At 52.7% G+C, this 22549-nt stretch overlaps 8 protein-coding genes across 8 annotated transcripts; 3 read left to right on the top strand and 5 right to left on the bottom strand.

Annotated features, from left to right (window-relative positions):
- Positions 1-178: 178 nt before the first annotated feature.
- N7498_001262 (putative mRNA splicing factor RNA helicase (Prp16)) lies at positions 179-3041 on the top strand (the record flags this gene model as incomplete). The annotated part of the gene is made up of 4 exons (XM_058448325.1): positions 179-1031; positions 1092-2114; positions 2156-2634; positions 2688-3041. The coding sequence occupies 4 exons, from the start codon at positions 179-181 to the stop codon at positions 3039-3041; spliced, it is 2709 nt and encodes a 902-aa protein (XP_058313736.1).
- Positions 3042-3893: 852 nt separating this feature from the next.
- On the bottom strand, positions 3894-4616 carry N7498_001261 (putative oligosaccharyl transferase subunit Dad1; the record flags this gene model as incomplete). The annotated part of the gene is made up of 3 exons (XM_058448324.1): positions 3894-3960; positions 4082-4266; positions 4374-4616. 3 exons carry the CDS (start codon positions 4614-4616, stop codon positions 3894-3896), a joined length of 495 nt encoding a protein of 164 aa, XP_058313735.1.
- A 539-nt stretch (positions 4617-5155) lies between these two features.
- Positions 5156-7679, bottom strand: N7498_001260 (putative C6 transcription factor; the record flags this gene model as incomplete). The annotated part of the gene is made up of 2 exons (XM_058448323.1): positions 5156-7009; positions 7062-7679. 2 exons carry the CDS (start codon positions 7677-7679, stop codon positions 5156-5158), a joined length of 2472 nt encoding a protein of 823 aa, XP_058313734.1.
- Positions 7680-8238: 559 nt separating this feature from the next.
- Positions 8239-9521, bottom strand: N7498_001259 (uncharacterized protein; the record flags this gene model as incomplete). The annotated part of the gene is made up of 7 exons (XM_058448322.1): positions 8239-8338; positions 8394-8435; positions 8486-8925; positions 8980-9124; positions 9178-9201; positions 9262-9271; positions 9359-9521. 7 exons carry the CDS (start codon positions 9519-9521, stop codon positions 8239-8241), a joined length of 924 nt encoding a protein of 307 aa, XP_058313733.1.
- Positions 9522-10199: 678 nt separating this feature from the next.
- On the bottom strand, positions 10200-11556 carry N7498_001258 (uncharacterized protein; the record flags this gene model as incomplete). The annotated part of the gene is made up of 4 exons (XM_058448321.1): positions 10200-10989; positions 11049-11172; positions 11224-11359; positions 11407-11556. The coding sequence occupies 4 exons, from the start codon at positions 11554-11556 to the stop codon at positions 10200-10202; spliced, it is 1200 nt and encodes a 399-aa protein (XP_058313732.1).
- Positions 11557-12582: 1026 nt separating this feature from the next.
- N7498_001257 (uncharacterized protein) lies at positions 12583-14954 on the top strand (the record flags this gene model as incomplete). The annotated part of the gene is made up of 3 exons (XM_058448320.1): positions 12583-13625; positions 13682-13959; positions 14014-14954. 3 exons carry the CDS (start codon positions 12583-12585, stop codon positions 14952-14954), a joined length of 2262 nt encoding a protein of 753 aa, XP_058313731.1.
- A 983-nt stretch (positions 14955-15937) lies between these two features.
- N7498_001256 (uncharacterized protein) lies at positions 15938-17722 on the bottom strand (the record flags this gene model as incomplete). The annotated part of the gene is made up of 1 exon (XM_058448319.1): positions 15938-17722. One exon carries the CDS (start codon positions 17720-17722, stop codon positions 15938-15940), a length of 1785 nt encoding a protein of 594 aa, XP_058313730.1.
- A 1202-nt stretch (positions 17723-18924) lies between these two features.
- N7498_001255 (TMCO4 family protein) lies at positions 18925-22346 on the top strand (the record flags this gene model as incomplete). Its single annotated transcript, XM_058448318.1, has 2 exons — positions 18925-21000; positions 21054-22346. The coding sequence occupies 2 exons, from the start codon at positions 18925-18927 to the stop codon at positions 22344-22346; spliced, it is 3369 nt and encodes a 1122-aa protein (XP_058313729.1).
- Between the last annotated feature and the right edge of the window lie 203 nt (positions 22347-22549).

Here is a 22549-nt window from a genome sequence, read left to right as displayed (position 1 = left end):
ACAGCTTCCCAGCAGCTGTCGAGGAAAAATAATCATCACGTGATTGATAACGGTTTGCACTGTTTGCTCATGTAATTCCAACCGCTGCGCATTCGCCATGAGAGCTTAACTTCCTCGAGACGTCAACTCACTTCGAATACGGTGAATCTGGCCTGCGGACTAGGCCTTTAATCCCATAATGGCGCGCGACGAAATGGGACCGCCAGCCAAAAGGCAGAAGAGCTCCGGGAACCTTCCACCCCAGCTGCGAGACGCGAAACGCAAGGACATTGACAACTGGGAAACGAATCGCATGCTCACGTCGGGTGTTGCACAGCGACGGGATTTCGATGGCGATTTCATGCCCGAGGATGAAGAGGCGACTCGAGTCCATTTGTTGGTCCACGACCTCCGACCACCTTTTCTCGATGGCCGCACGATCTTCACCAAGCAACTCGAGCCGATCTCGGCCATTCGGGACCCCCAGAGCGACATGGCTGTCTTCAGCCGAAAGGGGAGCAAAGTCGTTCGAGAACGCCGGCAACAGCGCGAACGGCAGAAGCAAGCCCAGCAGGCGACATCTATGGCCGGCACGGCCTTGGGCAATTTGACGGGCGTCAACGAGGATGAGGGCGACAGTGCTGTTGCCGTACCAGTCGAGGAGGTCTACAAGGGTGGTGGAAACAAATTTGCTCAGCATTTGAAAAAGGAGGGTGGTGCCAGTTCGTTCAGTAAAAGCAAGACTTTGCGCGAACAGCGGGAGTATCTGCCTGCTTTTGCAGTGCGCGAGGATCTCCTACGAGTCATCCGGGATAACCAGGTCGTGGTGGTTGTAGGCGAAACGGGCTCTGGAAAGACTACCCAGTTAACCCAATTCCTCCATGAAGATGGTTACTCGAAGCTTGGCATGATTGGGTGCACACAGCCTCGTCGCGTTGCGGCCATGAGTGTCGCAAAGCGTGTCAGTGAGGAGATGGAGGTGGACCTTGGCGGAGAGGTGGGGTATGCTATCCGTTTCGAGGATTGCACCAGTGACAAGACCGTGATCAAATGTGAGTTCTCAGACACAAAGTTATAAGATACGAGCGAGCCACTGACATGCTTTTGGATAGATATGACCGACGGTGTACTTCTGCGAGAATCTTTGGTCCAGCAGGATCTCGATAAATATTCGTGTATCATCATGGACGAGGCGCACGAAAGAGCGTTGAATACCGATGTCTTGATGGGACTTCTCAAAAAGGTGTTGGCTCGGCGCAGAGACCTCAAGCTGATTGTTACATCGGCAACGATGAATTCGGAGCGCTTTTCCCGCTTCTATGGTGGTGCACCGGAATTTATCATTCCTGGCAGAACGTTCCCGGTCGATCTTCACTTCTCGCGTACGCCTTGTGAGGATTATGTCGACAGTGCAGTCAAGCAGGTCTTGGCCATCCACGTTTCTCAAGGCCCGGGCGATATTCTCGTGTTCATGACGGGACAAGAGGATATTGAATCGACCTGTGAGCTAGTTGACGATCGATTGAAATTGCTCAATGATCCACCGAAACTCAGCATATTACCTATTTACAGTCAAATGCCGGCCGAGCAACAGGCAAGGATCTTCGAGCGGGCAGATGCAGGCGTGCGCAAAGTGATCGTGGCCACGAACATTGCTGAGACGAGTTTGACTGTTGATGGTATTATGTACGTTGTGGATTCAGGGTACTCGAAGCTCAAGGTGTACAACCCCCGCATGGGTATGGACACTCTCCAGATCACGCCGATTTCCCAGGCCAATGCCAATCAGCGATCTGGACGAGCCGGTCGAACTGGTCCCGGAAAGGCTTATCGCCTGTACACAGAGACTGCCTATAAGAATGAGCTCTACATACAGACGATCCCCGAAATTCAGCGCACGAGTCTTGCCAACACTGTGCTTCTGCTGAAGTCTTTGGGTGTCAAGGATCTTTTGGACTTCGACTTCATGGACCCTCCACCTCAAGAGACGATTAGCACATCTCTTTTCGAACTCTGGGCACTTGGGGCTCTGGACAACCTGGGTGAACTCACTCACTTAGGTCGTCGCATGACGCCATTCCCTATGGATCCCCCTCTCTCGCCAAGCTCCTCATCACTGCTTCGGAGGAATACGAGTGCAGCGAGGAGATGCTCACCATCGTCTCCATGCTCTCAGTCCCGAGCGTCTTTTACCGGCCCAAGGAACGGCAGGAGGAGTCCGACTCGGCCCGCGAGAAATTCTTCGTGCCCGAATCCGACCACTTGACTCTGCTCCATGTTTATACGCAGTGGAAGTCGAACGGCTACTCCGACGCTTGGTGTACCAGACATTTCCTACATGGTAAATCCCTCCGACGCGCCAAGGAAGTCCGCGACCAGCTCCAAGATATCATGACCGTCCAGAAGATGCCTCTCACCAGCTGTGGCACAGACTGGGACGTCATCCGCAAATGTATCTGTTCCGGCTTCTACCACCAAGCCGCGCGCGTCAAGGGAATTGGCGAGTTCATCAACCTCCGCACCAGCGTGACCATGGCCTTGCACCCTACCAGCGCACTGTACGGTCTTGGCTACGTACCGGAGTACGTTGTCTACCATGAGTTGATTCTGACTGCTAAGGAGTACATGTCGACCGTGACGGCCGTTGACCCACATGTAAGTCTCCACTTCATCTGTGCATTTATACACACCAACTAACCCATCTCCAGTGGCTCGCCGAACTCGGTGGTGTCTTCTACTCCGTCAAAGAAAAGGGATATTCGCAGCGCGATCGACGTGTCACGGAACTAGAATTCAACAAGCGCATGGACATTGAGGCGCAGATGGCAGCGGATCGTGAGCGCGCCGCGGCTCAAAAAGCGCGCGAGGAGGAACGCAATGATCCCACCCGCCGCAAGACTGAAGTTGAAGTTGGAGGTAAATCAGCTGTGCGGCGTCCCGTCGTTAAGCGGCCAGGGAAAGTTGGTGGTCTAACAGCTTCGTCTTCGTCTCGGCCTGGTGCCGGAGGTGGCAGCGTGGTCAAGAAGCCTACAATTCCCCGCCGGCCAGGACGGACGTTCTAATGCTTGGGATTGGCAACTTCTTGCATTGTGGATATATTCTTTCTCTTGTACAGTACCGAAGCACATCTAAATACAGTCTCGAAGGCAGATAGATTCAGGGACTGTATGAATATGGAACAAGATACCCGACTTTGTCTCCGAATACTACGACGAACCATTAAACGAATAACATAAACATCAGTCTCAGGTGAAAGTTGGATTGCCAGACGTTTGTAGAGAAAACACGATTCGCATGAAGAGTGTACAAAATAGCAGCAAGCTGGGGTGGTCATGAGGGATTCGTTACAAATCAGGGCTGGTCGCTTGGGCCACTATCTTCTTTTTCCAACTATTCTTCCTAAGTCTCTAGTAATACACTAAGCTGAATGTTGTTCGCAGTACTATTGGAAGGCGATATTATGCCTGTTGTGGGTGGTGAAACCACTCGCCAAGTTTATACCGAAGTTCATCACGAATATCAAATGTACACGGAGAGTACACAACAGCTGAAGCCAATTGTGCGTACACCAAAAAGCCAACGTACAGGCCATGAGTTTAAACCCAGGAGTCATGTTTATGCATATTTTGATTCTTTAGAAACACGTTCACATAATGTGGAAACCACTCCATTCACTCCCCGGAGTGTATTTTGGACTATATCAACATTTCTGCCCGAGACACTAACATGGATCCACAGCGTCACAGCAGGTCTTGGCCGTTGCTATACTTTCCATTTCCAGTTCCCGTATTCGCGAGCAGTAGAACCAAGCCCAACACCAGGAATCAGGATTGTCCAGCTCTCCATCAACGGACCAGCGCCAGAGAAAGCGAAAGAGCATCTTGATGCTTCGAGGTAATTGAAATGTCAACGGCTTAGTTGATAAAGTTGATGCAGAAGAAGTGTAGGATTAGACTTCCGAAGATGTAATCGGCGAAAGCCCTGTCAAGAGTGATGGGTTAGCGAACAAGATCTTGATTCAGAGCGTGGAAACACAATGCAAGATAATTTAAGGAAAGGAAACGAGGACGTCGAGTTAAGTTCGTCATCAACAGGCACTCACCTTTCGTGCGAATAGCCAGACACTTGCTCCTCGTCATCGTCATCCACAAACCGAGCGTTCTTGCCCTTCGAACTAGGCTTGCTCACAACCGGCCCCGATTTATCACTTGTCTGCATACGGAGACTAGCCGTAAGCACGAATTGGCCGACAGCGGCGCAGAAACCGCTCAGGAAGGCGTTGAAGGGCTGTAGATAGGATGGGCCTGGTCAGCTTATGGTTCATTCGACTCCACGGAGATGTAACTATGATCCAGAGGTATAAATCACACTGGAAGCTCAGGAGGAAGACGTACATAGTTTCCTGCTAGCACACAGTACAAGAACTGCAAGCCGCCGACGAGAACTAGGAAAGCCATGAAAGCGTCGAGGAGCATTGTGCGCTGCGACGTCGTCGCGAGGTACTGCTGCCACACATGCTGGGCAATTTCAGCGGCTGACGCGTTGGTTTTTAGGGTTGCTGGACCCGAGGAAAGGGTTGCGGGCGTCGACGCTGTTGATGCGGAGGTGGTTGAGGCCGCGTGTCGTTTGGCAGGCATGGTTGCTGGAATTGAAGGTGCGGAGATGGGCGGGAAGGGAAATCTTTGGATATAAGCCTCGGGACTGTGATATTGGGCGCTGGGCTCTCCCGGGAATTCGACGTCGCTGGCGGATACAATGGCGTGGGGAAAGGGAAGATCAATTGATGCCAGCTTGGAGCTTCGTTATCGCGGGTCACGTGGTTGATATGGTCCACCCGCGGAGTATACCGATTCACTAATCGAGGCTACGGGTGAATGATGATTATCGTGCCAATTCATGGTTCATAATGAAAAAAAATAAAAATTAGAAAGAAAGAACTTGTATTGACGAATGAAAATGATCATATAGCGCCGCAAAAGCAGCGAACGGTATCTTCATGATTTTGCAGAGAGAAGGGATTAGGAGTACATAGAGTGGAGGAGGAATTAGAGACAATCACATAAGCACCATCGATCATCAAATCGTAAAAGAAAGTCGCCGAAGCAAAGGCCGAGCCGAGGCGTCTATGCCTGAACGCCAAAAGTGAACCTCCGCAAAGTCTCCAGTCGGGAGAAGATCAAGCAAACCATTCTGTAACGTGGGTCCCCTTCGCGGGAACGGTCTCATCTTCTCTTTCAACATCCATTTGGAAATCCCGCATGACTTGGTCCCATTCTTCCCAGCTAAGAGGGGGTGCTTCGGAGAGATTTTCCTGCGTCATGAAGGGGTTGGTCATTGGGGGGTTAAATAGTCCAGTCGGGAGGCTGACTGCAGAGACTGCGTCTTGGGGCGGAGGATTGTCCAGAGTGACTGGAGCTAGGAAGTTCGTGTCAGGGAAGATGTTCTGCAAGGTATCCCATGGTCCACTGGTCAGGTCGATGCTCATCGGATCCAAGGGGGCGGTCTGGCCGTTTTGAAGATTAGATGAAGAGGGCGATGTAATCGGCATATGGATTTGGGGAAGTGTGGGAAGATGGTTAACGGCAAAGTCCGCGGCGGTAGACTTGTATGGTATGGATTTCGGTCCGAACTTCGATCGCAGTTCTTCCTGTTGCTTGGCTCGCGTCGCCGCAGCTCGTTTCATCAATGCGGCCAGTGGTCGCCAGAGCATGCCTTTCTTGTGAGTGACCTGACGCGTCCAGTCCGAATAAAGCGAGTTGATGGCGTTCCATGCCCGATCGGTGACAGGACAGATTGGACGGACGCAAACTTCCGACAGAACAAACGCGACTCCATGCCACTGCATATTGGTCCGGAACAACCATCCCCATTTGGCCGTCTTGGGGTCGGCTTCGAGTAGACGACCAAACTCGAGGACTTCAATTGCGGTGAGGAATAAGCTCTCGCGAGTTGCCTGGGACACATTGGTGACACGGTCTTTCCTAGTCATCGGGTGGTGAACAATCAGCCAGAGCTTTGCGAGAATGAGCCGAGCCACTGTCGCAGATGCCCAGTGAATGGGTATATTCATGTCGCAGTGCTTGATGTATCGTTCCTCGACGCGGCTGCTGATGATCTGTATCATTTTCTCACACAGCTCAATAGACGGCCCGGCGCCACCCATTTTAAACGCTCGGCTGCCCGGGCAGGAGTAGTCAACTCGACGCAAGGCGCAGGTGATCTCGCAGCGAACGAGACAGAACGTCACGTCTGTGCATCCCTCTCGCTCCGTGGGAGTCTCCGTCATCTCTGGATAAATGTCGTCGTCGTTGACATTTAGTGGGAGACGAGTATCATACATGCTGTCGTGGATGAGCGGATCGGTCCCGTGGTCTTCTGATGAGCGAATATCCATGAGGCAAATATGCCACCATAGCCGTCGGCGCATTTCCGTCTCGAACGGCTTGAGAGCGAAGTTCGTGCCATCGCGGTGCAAGCCCAAACCCTGAGCGAGGCGAAGGATGATGGAGTTCATAGACCAAACGAACTTGGAATCATCCTCCCTGCGCACGCAGATCAGGAAGAGTACCGCCGCTTGCAGGAGTGTCAAACTTTGGGTGTTTAGGAGGTTGGCTTTTGCCAATGCTTGCTCCACGGCAAATCGATACCGTCTGACGGCAAGGTTGCGCTCTTCTCCGAGTCGTGCGATGCATTCGCTTGGACTCAGGGTGACGATAGCAGACAAATAGATCGAAAATACGAGGGCCTCTGAATTCTTATCCAGGGAATCTGGATTTTGCGCCGCTTCGACCAGCAGTTTCCTTGCGCTTGGCTTATGGATAATTGTGATCAAGGGAGCAACGTTTTCCTTATAAATGTCCCAGAAGATGGAAACCTTGGGAAACGGCGGATGGTATTCTCGAAGAGAGTGCGACAAGGAGTAAAAGCCGAAGAGAAATCCATCGTGAGAGCCAGAATGAGAGGACTCTGGAGATGGATAATCCTCCTCCTCGGATGAAGAATGATCTAGTATATCCTGGAGTTCTTCGATCTAAAAGGTGTTAGTATACCTCGCCAGTCAAAAAGTGTATCTCAACTCGTACCTCATCTCCCAGACTGGCCCAGAGCCGATTGCTAACATATCGACTCCTCCCTTCATCAATGACCAGTCTTCCGAACTCATTTCCAAACTTTCCAGTATCCAGCTTCTTGGGGTCATTCTCGAACGGGCAACCGCCGTTCGGATGTTTGACCTGCGCAGGGCCTGGAGCTGGCGGTGTAGTTATCGTGGTCGTGGCCGCGGTCGCGGTCGCGGTCGCAGTCGCCGTGCCGGAGAAAGCAGACGTTGCACCCGAAGATGTAGGCTGAGTCGGCGAGACAGTAGTCGAGCCTGCCTCAGCGTTCTTCCCACTCAAATGCTCGATGACGCCCTCCAGGCGACGAAGGCGGTTAAGGAGCTCCGCATCGGGCGGGCGTTTGGACTTGCGAGGGGCACGGCCCGGTGGGGGAAAGATGCAGTCGGTGCCTGCCTTTAGGCAGTTGGAGCAAGGCGATCGCTTGTTACAGCGGACTTTGCGACGGCGACAAGTGACACAGCTCCGGGAGCTGGCATCTGGAGCAGGGCGGGGGACGGTGGCGGGGAGGGGGAGGGCATTCGGAGAATTATCACTGGCAGAGGGGGACGCATTCGCCCCATCCGGAGACGCTGAGTGAAACGACATGGCGCGGGGATCGCCTCATTCTTTCATGAAACCTGGTCAAAGAAGCAAAATGAACTCGTTTACCGAGTTTGTCAAGGTTTCATTGGGGCCAAAACCACATGTGACTTTGTGAGTCAGCTCGGTCTGGAACTGATGCATCTCCGGGGAATCTGCCTTTTTCTTATCCCCGAGTCCGTCACCGACTTTGAAGTATCCTTGTAAGCCAACAGCCTGCCGTCGGACTTGACGTAGGTCAAGATGTGCAAGCTTATGACATCCTGGCAGGCACCCTTATCTTGTGCGATGTCCGGAAAAGATATCCGTAAGTTTGCCGCTGGCTCGCGATCAATTTTGGAACAAAGTATAGACTCCGAGAGTTCCAAGTATGCAAATTCTCATGAATATATACATAGCATGCAATACTATTAATAAAGAAGACCCGAAAGTATGTCCAAACAAAACCAACGCCGTCTAAATGCAAGATGGGGAAAAAAAAGAAATCGAGGATACACAAGCTCCTCGCGCTCAGAGTAAAAAGCTCAAGATGCCTCGTAAATGCCAAATAAATGCACGACTCCGTTCAAGCCGCGTCCATACGGATGTAAGGCTCGCTACCAGCCGATCGGGTGGGCAGGTCATTAGCGCGCCAGCCTCGTCGAAGGAAGCGTTTCGCGTTTCTTCTTTAGACGCAAGTCAGCCCAGGGGTCACAGGATTATAGTACCACGGAAACTTACTGAGCACGCTCCCAGATCTTGGTCTCTTCGTTGAATTTGTGCCTGGAGATAATCAGCGCCAACATCAGTGTCGGAAGCACGGAGGTACTTACCCTTGGAATCTCTTGTTGGACAACGACCTGGAGCCGTATTCCTCGACAAGCAGCTCGGTATAAGCATAGGGGACCTTGACGGGCACATCTTCGAAGTAGCTTTGGCGCAACGGGAAGATCTGATTCTCCTCGTAGTGATGTCGGTCCTTACACATCAGCGCGCCCTTGTCGCCTTTGGCCCGCTTATCGTCATCCTTGCGCACGGCGGTAATATCGATAAAAAGTCCAGAAGACATGTCGATCCATCGAGCGTCGATCACGTTCAGACTATCTTCCGTGCTGCGGACGACGTAGTAGGGGTTGATCTCGAGGAGGTAATTGCGGCCGTCCTTGGTGCCGGGAATGTCGAAGTGGTGCTCCGTCATGTTATAGTATTCGGCCAGGAAGCGTATCGTCGGTTCCGAAATCTGCATGTCGAGGTCATTGTCCCAGGGGAAAAGCTGCAACGGTCGTCAGCAAAAGCCCTATTTGCAGCGTACGCGAGGTATTCCCACCTTCTGGTTCCACCACCATGACAGAAGTGATCCGTGCATGATCCATGTCTCGGCGCCGATCGAGTCCATCGTCGTGAGGTACGTTTGTATCAAGGCGGACAGGTGGGGAGTGATTTCATTGTCCGGCAAGATGTTGTCCGCGAATCTGCGACACATTTAGCACAAGCGGAGAGACCGGATCGACATGGTCGCGCATACCGGCCATCATAGTGATAGTGGAAGCTTGAAGATTAAGGTTAGTGTCATATTCTAATGTGCATTCATCCACCGCGTGTGACATACGAGGATTCCGCTAAAGTCCCGCAAGTTAGATAAAGTTCTTTCAAGTTCGGGGCCGAGATTGCAGATCATGGTAGATCTCACGGAATCGAGCACTTACTGAAGTATTTCACCGTGGGGATAATATCTTCATTTTTGTAGTCCTTGACCATATCCTCTCGCACGTTCATAAAGGTGGTGCTGCTCTCTCCACGGACCAGAGTGAAGGCACTGGCCGAGAGAAGCCCGTAGAGCCCCACCAGGCTCGGTGTAGAAAATCGCATCGCTAGGCCGGACTAGGATCTCAAAACAACAAGCGCATGTTGCTTTGATGTTGCGTGGGTCGTATATATACAAGACGGTCGTAATCGGACAAGTAGCGGACCGTTCTGTGGGGATCGCGGTAGGAAAGGGGGCGGGTTCGAGCGGAAGATAACGAGTACGACGCCGGAGGGGGGTAGATACACCGAGCAAATATGCGGAAAGGGGAGGAGAAGAAAGAGAGAAGAGATGAAGGAGAGAGGTCCACGGTCGGTAATCAGGGAAATAAAATCAGCCACAGGGCCTCGTGTGGCCAGTTGCCCCATATAGAAGATCCCACCGCGTCTCCCTCGTATTCGCAAACGAGTCGTCAGCGGATCGATCAAAAAGTCTTGTTCCGCCACATTCCTGACCCACTTTCCATGAGGCTCGATGCTAATCGGGCATTGTGTACGAGTGTCTTGGCATAGACCTTTCATCAATTCTCTTCATTACGTACTCCTAGTGTCAAGGGAAAAAGCCTGGTGTTTTATTACACTGGTATTGTATGCTGAAGTCGAAGAGTGGTCTGGGCGGTATAAACCCGAGTTGTCCGAATTTAGCGAGCGTCCACGCGGCCTCCGTTCATATCCCGAGCCGTCGTGTGCGCCATCAACCAAGCTTCGCCTCCCTTACCCCGTTTGAACAAACCACGTTTTAAATTATGGAGACCTTCTCACTCGAGCCTCAAGCAGAGCAGGCTGTTCTGCCAAAGAGGCCGGGCTTCGATCGCAGTCATCCGGTAGCCAGACATGGACGAGCTCGAAGCCAGCTGTCTCCAGCAGTGTTTGCCATTGCTCTTGCGTCCGCTCCAACGAGGCGAACGAGCCCATCATTTGCATATCGGATATAACCGAGGGCAGAAGCACTCCGGACTCCGGTAGCATGGTCTCGCTGATAAGCAAAATCGAGTCGTTATTCATCGCATCGCGGAGTTTCCCCAGAATTTGCACTGCTTGCCTGTCCGGCCAGTCATGCAAGACGGTCCGCATGAAGTACGCCTTCGCATCCCGCACGGGCTGCTTCTGGAAGAAATCATGGCTCTGAGCTTCGATCCCCACCGGTAGATCCTTGGCGCCCTCAATCACTGCGGGCAGATCCTGGAGAATGAGTTTGCCAGGCAAAGCAGAAAACCGTTCCTTGAACTTTTTGAGATCCTCGCCAAGACCCCCGCCGACATCGACGATCAGTGGATCAGTATTACTTGACGCGCGCAGCCGTTCTTCGGCGGGGAAGAACTCGAACCAGTCCTTCCCACGTCGGCGGAACGACAGGGTCATGACGGTGTTGAATGCCTGCTGATAGTAGGGGTGAGTGCCTAGGAAGTCGAAGTAGTGGGAATCGGTGCCCAATGCGAACTGAAAGGGACCGTTGAGGCCGTCATCGGGACTCTTCCATCCATTGGCATGAAAGTACTCGGGGAGTCTCGACAGGACCGTTAGGAAATGCGTGCTATTCGGGGTGTTCAATTAGCTGACCGAAGAGTCGAAGAAGAGCCGAGCCCCAGTTACCTGTGGATTACCCCAGCCGAAAGAGGGGAGGTTGACACATAGGCCGCGGCCAGTGGCGTCGGAATATATGAGTCGTCTGTTTCCTTGATCACCCCCATGGCGGCAAGGAATCGAATTATGCGCCCTGACATTGTGAACACAAGCAATTATGAAATGCTAATGCAGCATAACTTACTAACTAGCAATGGATCCGAACCGGTTTCTTCGCATAAATCCTGTACTTTGAAGGATCCGGTCGACTGGCCTACTTTGGCCATCGCATCAAAGAGCTTCATATCGATACCCAATCTCACTGCCATGGCTTGATGAGCCTAGGGACGTCAGTTCCATTGCTACCATCATTCCTCACACGGCATACCGAGAAGGCGAGACGGGCCGTTGTGTCCATGGGTGTCTCCAGCTTGGCCTTGAGTCGATCACATGCCTGCAGCACTCGGCGTCGGTCGTGGTCGTCGAGGACCGAGACCCAGTCGACGTCCAACCGTTGGATCAGATCGGCTACACTCATGATTGCAAAATATCAGACAATCGAAACCTTGGCATATGGATGGAATGAATTGAGGAATATGGAATCCCCATTTCCCTAGACGGCTTTTATATCAACATGAAGCCGAATAGAACGAATAGAACGAACGAATTCTACGAATTTCCCGAACGAATACCCCGAGTGCCGGCATCCGTAGACAGCATGAAGCCATTGCCACCATTCGCTAACCTCCCATGAACAGTCGATGAAATCCCGGACAAAAATGCAAGGTCCAGCCGGGAAATTCGGGGAATCCGACAGGCAGCCAACAGCGAGACCATGACTAAGATCGCAAAGGAACCCGATTTAGGCAAACGGTCAATTCCGTTCGGGCTACGATCCCCGAGCTCAGATTGGCCGAATAGCCCCGGCCGTGACGGTGGAGAAAGTATGAGATGATTCGCCAGGTTTAAGTTTAGGGTTCATCATCGGCGTAGTCATCATTCGAGCTCGTCTCATTCGTGCCTTGAGTAGACAATGGACGTTTCGTCGGTCGGTGCCTGTTCCTCCCTAATCCAGCCACCGGCCACCGGCCCGTTGGACCCTGTTGTTTTAGTAAGTTGAACGCTTCCTACTGGTACCGTTACCTTCCTACCCCATATTGAATGATCTAACCGAAGTCACAGTGGAGTGAGTGGATGTAGCCTAGGCGCCATCTCCATGGCTGTCGACCTCATCGCACTTTACCTAACAAATTTACACTTTTTGCTCTATTCCGCGCTTTAGGCTTCGGTTGGCAGTTGTATTTTTATGGCACATGATTGCAGGCCAAGCCAACCCTGGATTTTCGGGCGAGGCCGTAACAATCGATCTGCACCCATCTATGATTGCAAATATTTGGCGTCGATCGCTTCGTGACTGATTCGAGTGGACGTGGCTTTTCATGTCATTCTCCATGTGCCTTTCCGCATTCGATAGGATGAGACTCAATCCCCCGGCCTAGCGACTCGTTCTGGATCTCGTTTCTTTTCTTTCTCTTCCTGACATCGTTCCACCCGGCGTGTGATCATGTCAGAGGCCTCCTCCACTTCCCATGGTAATCCAAGCACAGGCCAGCCGACACCGCCGCAGCTGAACAGATCCTGCGAGTCCTGCAGGAGTTTGAAGGTGCGCTGTCTGCCCAGCCCGTCCACACCCAACCAGTGCCAGCGATGTGCAAAAGGAAAAAAGCCATGCGTCTTCGTGGCCCCGCAGAGGCGGCGGCCTCGCAAGCGAACCGATTCGCGCGTGGCCCAGCTCGAGAAGGAAATGCGGATGATGCGATCCCTGCTCAAGGATCGCATCCGTGAGGAGAGTGAGCCCGAATCGCCCGGGGGTAGCGAGGGTTCGCGCGAGGATTCGGGCGACACGGAATTTCCGGACCATCTCGGCTCCATCTCAGAGGCACCAACCAGCACGGCCGACTCTGCCCGATACATGGATTATTCCCCTGATTTCATCAACACTTCTCATGCGGGGGTGCAGGGTAGTGGGACTCTTTCGGCTCCGCCATCCTTCTCAGGCTTGCACACGAATTTCTCGCTCGATTCAAGTAGGCCTCCTGTCGAGGATGTCATTGACCGAGGCATCATCACGCTCGAAGATGCAGAGCAGCTGGTAGCCTTCTACATCCATGAGCTCGCCTCTGTTTTCCCTCTTGTTGTTTTGCCCACCAGCACCACGGCGGCACAAATGCGACAGTCGAAACCCGTTCTCTTTATGTCAGTGCTCGCCGCAGCCTCCATATCCATCGACGCGGGGTTGGCGGGTCTTTTGAACCGCGAGATGGTCCGTCTCTATGCCGAGCGATTCTTTATCGAGGGTGAGAAATCGTTGGAATTGGTGCAGGCGTTATTGCTCATGATCATATTTTATTTCCCGCCGGGCTCGCCTTTGAAGTTGCAGTTTTATCAGTACACGCATATCGCTTCGACGATGGCTTTGGAAATCGGACTGGCCACTAAACGACGGGTCTCGAAGAAGTCTGATCGGAAGAATAAGAATGAACCATACGACGAACAGTTGGCGGAGCAGGCGAGGGCGGTTCTGGGATGCTACCATCTAGGATCAACGTAAGTGATTTGAAGCCTCCCGGTGCGAAAGATCCCCGACTAACTGGTAACAATAGTGTGGCAATGAAAACACGCCGGCCGAATTTGCTTCAGTTCAACGACTGGATGACCGAATGTGTGAGTCAGTTGGAACGGTCGCCGCACCGGACCGATCAGCATTTGGCCGTTTGGTTTGAGCTCCAGCGAATCACCGATGAAGCGATGTCTTCGTTTGGTTTGGACGATACCAGTACTTCCTCGCCGTTGACTGAATCCCGCGTCCAGGCTGTGCTGCGGTGGTTTGACAAGCGAATGGAGACTTGGAAGAAGAACACCCCAACCGACATGCTCAATGGTAAGGATTGTTGTCGAAATTGTTTCGTACGTCGCTCACATTTTCGATGCTTAGTGCCAATGATCCTCGAATACCGATCCGCCGTTCTCGCCATGTATGAACTGGGCGTGGGAGAAGGGTACCGAGACCCCGATGCCATCACCCGCCGATATTTCACGCTCCCAACACTAGACGAAGAGGGCAACACGAAGCCTGCGGAACCCCACCTTAGTGCAATCCGCATTGATATCAACGTGAAATGGATGAGCGCAGCACAGGAGCTGTTGGATGCAATTTTTGCCTGCAGCACGGAAACGATGCGGAGGCTGCCGAACCTGATGTACACCCGGTTCGGGTCTGCAGTGACCTCACTGTTGAAGCTCCATTTCTCCGTCCGCACCGGTGCTCTGGGCCAAGTAGTCACAGCCGAGACGGTCAACGTTGGGTATTATCTCGACATGATGGCCAACAAGCTGGGCGAGGCGAGCGGCGGCGGCAAATATAAGATTCCAGCTCGGTGGTACCACGTGATAGCTGTGAAAGGACGCGATTGGTTTGATCGTCTAGAAAAACGTTCTTCAGGAACCGAGGATGCCGGACTTGCCATGATGTCCGAGACTCCGTCGACGGCCGCCGAGCCGATCCCGTCTTCACAGCTCGGCTCTCAGGAACCGCCTGTACCTATGAACACGGTCAACGCACCGGTGGAGACGTTCTCCGTTCCACCGGGTGTATCGCATATGTCAGGTGGTATGGATGGCATGCGGGATGGATACGTCGCCATGAGCGGCGCTGGGATGTGGTCCATGGATGGCAGTCACGGACAAACCCAATTCTTCCAGTCCATGGCCGGTGCCTATCAGGCTTCCCACCCACAGACTACCCTCCCCCCTCAATTTGCGTATGAATCGCAGAGAATGCCTCCGCAGGGAGGACAGACGGCGGCAGGGATGGAGTTGGACGGGTGGCTTCCGGATGGGAGCATTTTCGGTATGCCTCCTCTGCCTGAGTTTTGATCGGTCGGTTGGTGGCTTCAAGAGCTTGCTAGCTTGCGAATGCGCTCATAAAAGAGTTGAAAAGCTTTCATGGTGGAAGTGGCCGTTCTGTCCGACTGAAAAGCATCTGCTCATATACATATTGCATCAGCACGAGCACATAGTGTAGCCCCAAAAAATATTTAAAAAAATGAATATCATGAACACAATCAGTACTTACCGACCATAACGCAAGGATCTCAGAACCGAATAGAGAAGACACAAGTAGTCGAGGAATGAAGATATCGTCAAAGTATAGCAAAGAAGCTGAACCTGTTGGGGGCCAACAAAAAGGAAGTTAAAAAGCAGGAAAAGCAAAGGAAAAAAAAATGGTCCCCACAGCGTAAGACGGAGGATTAGATCCCCTTTCTAAAGAAAAAGGGTACCGGAGATTCAAAAGTCCATCTGCATTCCACCATTTACCCCGTTCAACCAGGTTGTAGAGAATTGCGTGCCGGTGGTGAGTCGGAGCGTCGGGAGACACGAAAGTTCCGGTTTGGAGGCGGTCGATCGGGCTTATCATCGACTCCGACACGGAAAAAGAAATCAGCCTAAACTCTGGTGATGACAGAACGGTGGGGGTTCTTCTTTCTTGGCGGTTAGAGACGGGCTTTACTTGGGCACGCGATGGATTTTGAGAAGAGTGGTATCCATTTTGGTTGATTTCTGCAGTGAATGTTGAGGTTGTATGCCGGGTTGTGGATCATATTGACTAATGTATGGTTGAAGTAGCACTGAAAAAGAAGGTTTTGATGAAGTGACGGACCCTGTCACGTAAGCATCAGTCATGGATTACTGAGTGGGACCGGAGAATCATTGGGGATGCTCGGAGAATTGCAGTAGAATTCATGCGGTCCGTTATTCGTCAGGAACGCTCAAGGCTCCCGTCAATCATGGCAATAATACAAGGCCCAAAAAAAGAGATCCAATTGTTATGTTTAATGTAAAACAAGGAATTGAGAAAATCAAATAATCGAGAATGCCTCTAGCGCATCCATAAACCCAGCTATCGCCCCAATGCCGACCAACCCCCTCGTTGCGTTGCGTCCCAGTGCCTTGTGTCTTTCCTTGGCTTCTTCACGTGAGGATCGACGATGACGAGATGGAGATCGTTGCGCCGAGCGAGACCGTGATGGCCGGAAGCTGGTCTCCGGGGAAGAGGTTGAGAGTTGATATGCCGAGGGGTGGTGTCGTGGCTGGAGCATGCTGGTGTTGTAGGGGTTGTAGCCTTGTGGTCGGCCCCAGAGAGGGTCGAATTGGCCTGGAGGCGTGCCTCGTGGTGATGGGTTGGGCATTGTGGTTGGGTTAGGCTGGGTCTTCGGGATCGACCGTGGAGCCGTGCCGCTGTAGTCTTGTGGTGGGTAGTACTTGTATGACTGCTGGGGAGGTCCTGGGGCGTGAGTTGGTGCAGTTTGCAGGTTCGGTGGTGCTGGAGCCCGAGGTGCCGGCTGGTTTGCTGAAAAACTGTTGCTGGGGTATGCAGCTGATCTGCTGTCTGGGTTTGACGTCGGCGGATATTTGGAGGAAAAGCTGTTGGAGTGGGCATGCCCGTGCATGGAGACGTTGATGGATGGTTGGCGTGCATTGGATCTTTGCTCGCCTTCGTCGTTCGATACTGTTGATCGGGCCTTTGCTGGATAGAATTCTTGACGGTGACGAGGCCCTTCAAGCTCGGAGTCGCTTTCCACATGGGCTTGAAACCCAGAGTATTTTTGACGTAGCTCGGCTGCTTCTCGTCGGGCTTCTTGGGACTGAGGTTTGCGCCAGTCCACGGTCTTTCCCTCTAGGTAGTAACCGCGAGAGTTTGGATTGTCAAAGTCCAGACTCTCATTGTCATCTTCACTGTCGGAGGATACATAGGGTCGAAGGCGACTTTGCTTGCCAGCATTACGCAGTTTTGTAGGATCGAACGACGGTACCCAAACCGGCAGGAGGCGGTTCATGGCCTTTTCTGACAGGTGTACCATATCCTTTGGAGACCGTTCAATATCACCCAAATCTGCATCACTCTCCCCAAAGGTCACAACGTGCAGCTTGGTGAGATCGGAACCTTTGGTCGCGACGACCAGCGGCCTTAGCGCCGAGGCCGTGCCCGAAGTATAGCTCGAATTGATCCTCTGACTTGTCGGGTTGCTGGCTGCATCTCGAGCCTCTTGTTCCACGGCATCCCACAAGCGATCGAGACGCTTCACTGACCAGTACCGAACGATAATCATATTTTGGGTCTCGGCTTTCTCTTGAGCAATGAGATCGTCTGTGCTCAGCGTGGGAGAGTCGACATAATCAGTACTCGATCCAGCCAAGTTGCCCAATTGCAAGACTTGCAACATCACAATCAGGCTGAGCTTGAGGGAGTCCAGCTGTGCCAGCAGATACGTGACGTACTGCTTCCGGAAACACCACTTTAACCGCTCCTGCATGGGGATATTCTTGAGGTCTTCGTTTGCATCTGTGTTTTGTAGTTTATCCAACATGCGTTCAATCTCGACGAAGACCATTTGTCCCTGGCCGGCGATCTCCCAAGCCTTTTCCGTGGCCTCATGGGAACGCTCGAAGTCCGTGGTTTCCAAAGCTTGTCCCACATGTTTGAGTGTCAATGCAAAGAGTGAAATGCCCTTGGCAATGCTGTGTATCTCGATCCTGGACTGTGCGAGTTGACAGGCCGCGGCGTTGAGAAGCAGGGACAGGCGGAAGCCGGCGCCTGCGATTCGAACTATCGAAGCATCGGATCCTGCAGGGATGCCCTCCATCAGAGGGATGGTCAACAAAGCTATTGGAAACGAGAGAAAGCATACCTTGTTCTTTCATCATGCCGACTAGATAGACAGGAAGTGCAGCACAAACGATGTCTCGGTTGAGAAGAGGACAGAAGATGACTGGGAAATAATAGATCACACAGTCGCCACAGGCATGAAGTGTGCAACTTCGGCCTGAGGCGCGGGGAATAGAGCCTCAGCTTAGGACGTCAATAACTACCTATCAAGTGACTCAACCCGTCAGCGCGCCCCGAGGCTGCATTCATGACGCCATGGCGAGGCACCGGTCTCTCTCTTTGGCCTGAATACGGTGAAAAGAGCCGATCACCAGCTTATTCTATGCTAGTGCGGGCACAATCATCAACTTCCCCGTCGACTTGAAACCCGGGCAAAGTCATGTACCGCCGGGACGCACAGCCTCGCGAAGCAGGGAACTATGATCTGCATGACGTTTCCCCTTGCACCCTCGTATTTGTCTGCCCCTTTATCAGAGCTGCATCGCCCCAGTGTGCAACATTCGGTGGATGGGACTGGATAGGGAGAGACTGCGGCTCGGCTCGTGTGCAGTCGCAGTCGCAGTCGCATCCTCATCCTTATCGGACTTGAAGTCGTGGCGGTCCTGGTCTCGCTCTGCTTGAGCACGTGCCGATGTCCGGTTGGCCGAAAGGCACGGACAAAGAAAGTCCCGGGAGTATGAATTATGAACTCCTTATCCAGAGTTGTCTTGCTGTTTTCACTCGGGCTGAATAGCGTTGGCTGTGTGTTAGTAGAAACGCGCATTCCCGACACCGACACATTTCCGCTTTCGGCAAAATCCGTAGGCGTTTCGTGATTTTGGTCTTTTGGGAGAGTGGGAGCTCCAAGTTCATGTCAATTACTCTCAATTTACTACTCTTTCGTTAGAATCGCTTTCTAGAGTACGTTTGTGACTGGTTGCTCTTTGGTGACTCCCCGCCGCATTGTCCGCCCCGCGCGACCTCCTTTTCGCGGCCCCGATCGTCACCTGCGGAGATTCCCCCTCAAGTCCGATGACAACAACAGGTTCCACCACCGGCACACAAGCGATCGAGATAACCTTTGTGGGGATTTCTGGTCCGGATGGGTGAGCGTTCGAGTTTGTCGAACAGGAATCGTGTGGACTCTCCGAATACCATTGAAATCTCCAGCTCGCAAGGGCCTCCTGTCCATGTGAAATAATGACCGCTGCAGGTGTCACCGTCGGCGGCACCTCCGACCAGCCCCCTAGCTCCCCGTCGAACACGCCACAGCCGTCGTCTGCGAGCGCCTCCGAAGAAAGCTCCGAGAATGAAAAGGCAAGCATAAAGCCGATGGGCATGGGAACAACCTCGCCACAAAATGCAAGTGCACAAGGATCGAAGGAGACACCTGAGGAACTCGATGACTTCGGCCTGCCCATTCGACCACGCTCGAGACCCGTGGGATCCTCCAATGATTCCCCCGACAGAGGCACCCATTCCAGAGCTGAAAATGCACCTGCCGGCGCCGAAGCTGAGCAGCAACCCACAAATGATGTGGAGACGGTGATAGAAGCATCTCAGGAGATGTCGGAGAAGTCGGACACTGGAAAGACAGAAAAATTCGAGCAACAAGAAACACAGCCGGCCAAAAAGCCGGAACCTCAAGATGATCAATCTACGTCTGCCGAGAACCCTTCTGAGCCGTCTGATCCTCCGCCTCCTTATCGAACCTCGACATCAAAGCCACGGAATGCCGAGATCTCCGAATGGTCACACATGCGATTGGCCCAGTCCAATGACGCACACGAGGAGAGCGAAGAGGAAGAGGACAACCACGGAGATTGGAAGGCAATGCCCGCCCTCGGGGAATTCGACTACTATGACGACTATGGACGACTAATTGCCCGTGGTGCCGAAGCGGAGGACAACGAGGCCGTATACCAGGGACTAGGTGGCGCAGGGCGGGGCTACACTCGAGTGCAGCTTGATGAAGATGCCCAGTCTGCCACTAGTCTGGATGAAGACACAAGCTATCTTTTCCGAGAAACGGGTGGTAACCAGGCTGGTCTGGAAGGCGAGGAACTTCGGGATTCCGTCAGCCAACTCCAAGCCACCAAGGACTTTCTCAACGAGACACAAAAGATCGCCTATGTAGGCGTAGTCCGACTTGCGATCCACGAGATGAACAGTGAGGTGGCAAAGATTCCCACGACAAAGTCAAAGTCCACGAAGAAAACTATCCACAAAGCCGTGGATGGCATGCGAAAATGGGGCCAGGCCATGATGGGACGCTTATATATGCATATGGATATCAGTTCTGCCGAGCAAATCATGATTGAACAGCTTGCTGATCACGGCGTGCACCCTGGAGATCTGATCCGGCCGTTGATGCAAAACGCTCGCGTCAAGAATCCAATGGCGGAGGATGAACCGAAGACATCTACATCTTCTGTTGCATCCCCCACAACGAAGAATGAACCTCGGTCGAGATTTTCAACAGAGACCGAGGTATCTGAACTCGGGTCTCCTCCGCCATATGAGGTCCACGAAGGCGAGGAACTCCCAGAGGTCCGGACACCCTCTCAAATGCCTACATCAGATCGAATCGATATTGATCTTCGATGGACTGTTCTTTGCGACTTGTTCCTTGTGCTCATTGCAGACTCCGCGTACGATGCTCGGTCAAGAGCACTTCTGGAAAGAGTCGGAGCAGCCATGGATGTAACGTGGCTTCAGATATCACGATTTGAAAAGCGTGTTACAGATGCCCTCGAAATGCAAGAACAGTCAGAGAAGGAATCCTGGGACGAGTCTGATCATATGGAGAACCGCCGGAAGATGGCTCTCAAGCGGAGATACATGGTTATGGGATTGGCGACAGTGGGCGGTGGACTCGTTATCGGTCTATCCGCCGGTCTGCTAGCCCCCGTCATCGGCGCTGGTCTCGCTGCCGGTTTGACCACAGTGGGAATCTCCGGAACCAGTGCGTTCCTGGGTGGTGCTGGCGGTACGGCTGTGATCGCATCCACCGCTTCATTGAGCGGTAGCGTTATCGGCATGAGGGCTTCGAAGCGGCGAACTGGCGCAGTCCAAACATTCGAATACCGTCCTTTACACAATAACAAGAAGCTCAATCTGATCGTTACGGTATCAGGCTGGATGACTGGCAAGGTTGATGATGTCCGGCTGCCATACAGTACCGTGGATCCAATCATGGGCGATATCTACTCTGTTTTGTGGGAGCCCGAGATGCTTCTCAGCATGGGTGATACGATCAACATTCTTGCAACTGAGGTGGGTTTTGTCCATGCTATGATTGTTTTCTTCAAGACTGACTGTTCCTTTAGGCATTGACTCAGGGCCTGCAACAAGTGTTGGGTAGTACCATCTTGATGGCTTTGGTGGCTTCTTTACAGCTACCTCTAGTCCTTACTAAACTCGCCTATCTGATCGACAACCCATGGAACGTTTCGCTAGCCCGTGCCCACTCCGCAGGTCTAGTTTTGGCCGATTCCTTGATAGATCGAAACCTCGGAAACCGGCCCGTCACATTGCTCGGTTTCTCCCTGGGTGCACGGGTCATCTTCTCGGCTCTGAAAGAGTTGGCTGAAAAGGGTGCTCTTGGCCTTATTCAGAATGTGTATCTGTTTGGGTCACCCGTCGTGGCTAACAAGGACGACTACCTCAAGATCCGCAGCGTGGTGGCTGGGCGATTCGTGAATGGGTACTCCAAGAACGATTGGATCCTGGGATACCTCTTCCGGGCTACGAGTGGCGGTATCATGCGGGTGTCTGGCCTGGGGCCAATCGAGGGTATCCCGGGCCTGGAGAATTATGACCTGACAAGTTTGGTCAACGGCCACATGGACTATCGCGCTGCTATGCCTCGTATTCTGAGAGAGGTCGGCTGGGAAGTACTCGAGGATGAATTCGCCGAGATCGAGGATCCGGACCCAGATAACCACGCCGAGCGCCAGCGCGAACTGATTCGTGAAATCGATGAAGCTCGCCGAGAGGCAGAGTTGAAACCGGAGAAGAAGCGATTCGGTCTTTTCAAGCGTGGCAGGATGGCCGAAAAGAAATCCTGGGAGACATACGCCGTCGACCGAAACTCGGGGTCTCGTGACTCCAGCGAAGCAACAAGTGCGCCGGGCTCTGTACTGTTCGATATTGAAGCTATTCGAGCCGAACTGGCATCGGAAGCGATCGAAGTCAAGCAGCTTGAGTCAACTCTTCCTCCGATGAAGCTCAATCTGAACCCATCGACGGAGTCGACTCCCGCGACTCCAATTGAGAAGGCTTCGAACGCTTCCGAGCTCGAGCTCGAGCCCGAGCCGTCTTCTATGCCTCGAACTGCATCCGAGCCGAAACTCAATACCGGTGGTATATCCCCTCGCGACCCCAAGGAATCTTCTATATTACCGAAAGAGGAACCGGTCGAAATGACCTTTGATACCTCCTTCCACGAACCCCTTCAAGCCCAGTCTGAGCACCCCGTTCGGCCGGAATTGCGGTCTTCCACTACGATGCCCACGAACATCGGCTCTACTGCGGTCGGAGCCATGGCCCTGGAGCCTAATGCCTGGGCTGATGATGAGCATGGACACGGCGATGGGGAGATTTCCATGACTTTTGAATAATGACGGGGTTTGCTTTTTCCAGTTACATTTTTACTACTCTGGTAGCCCAAGGCTTCTATGAGTGCATTGCTTTGCATAGACGCACGGGACTAAGTGAAAATAGTGTATACGAATGTATAGAAGACACAGATCGAAGTATGACGGTGCAGCATGGCAGTATCAGCATCGTAGCTCAAACCCGGTGGGGCCTTTTGTCGCGTCAC

The sequence above is a fragment of the Penicillium cinerascens genome (assembly GCF_028974065.1).
Source record: "Penicillium cinerascens strain IBT 15544 chromosome Unknown contig_16_segment0_segment0, whole genome shotgun sequence".
Classification (NCBI taxonomy): Eukaryota; Fungi; Ascomycota; class Eurotiomycetes; order Eurotiales; family Aspergillaceae; genus Penicillium; species Penicillium cinerascens.
This window is presented reverse-complemented; position numbering and strand designations above follow the sequence as displayed.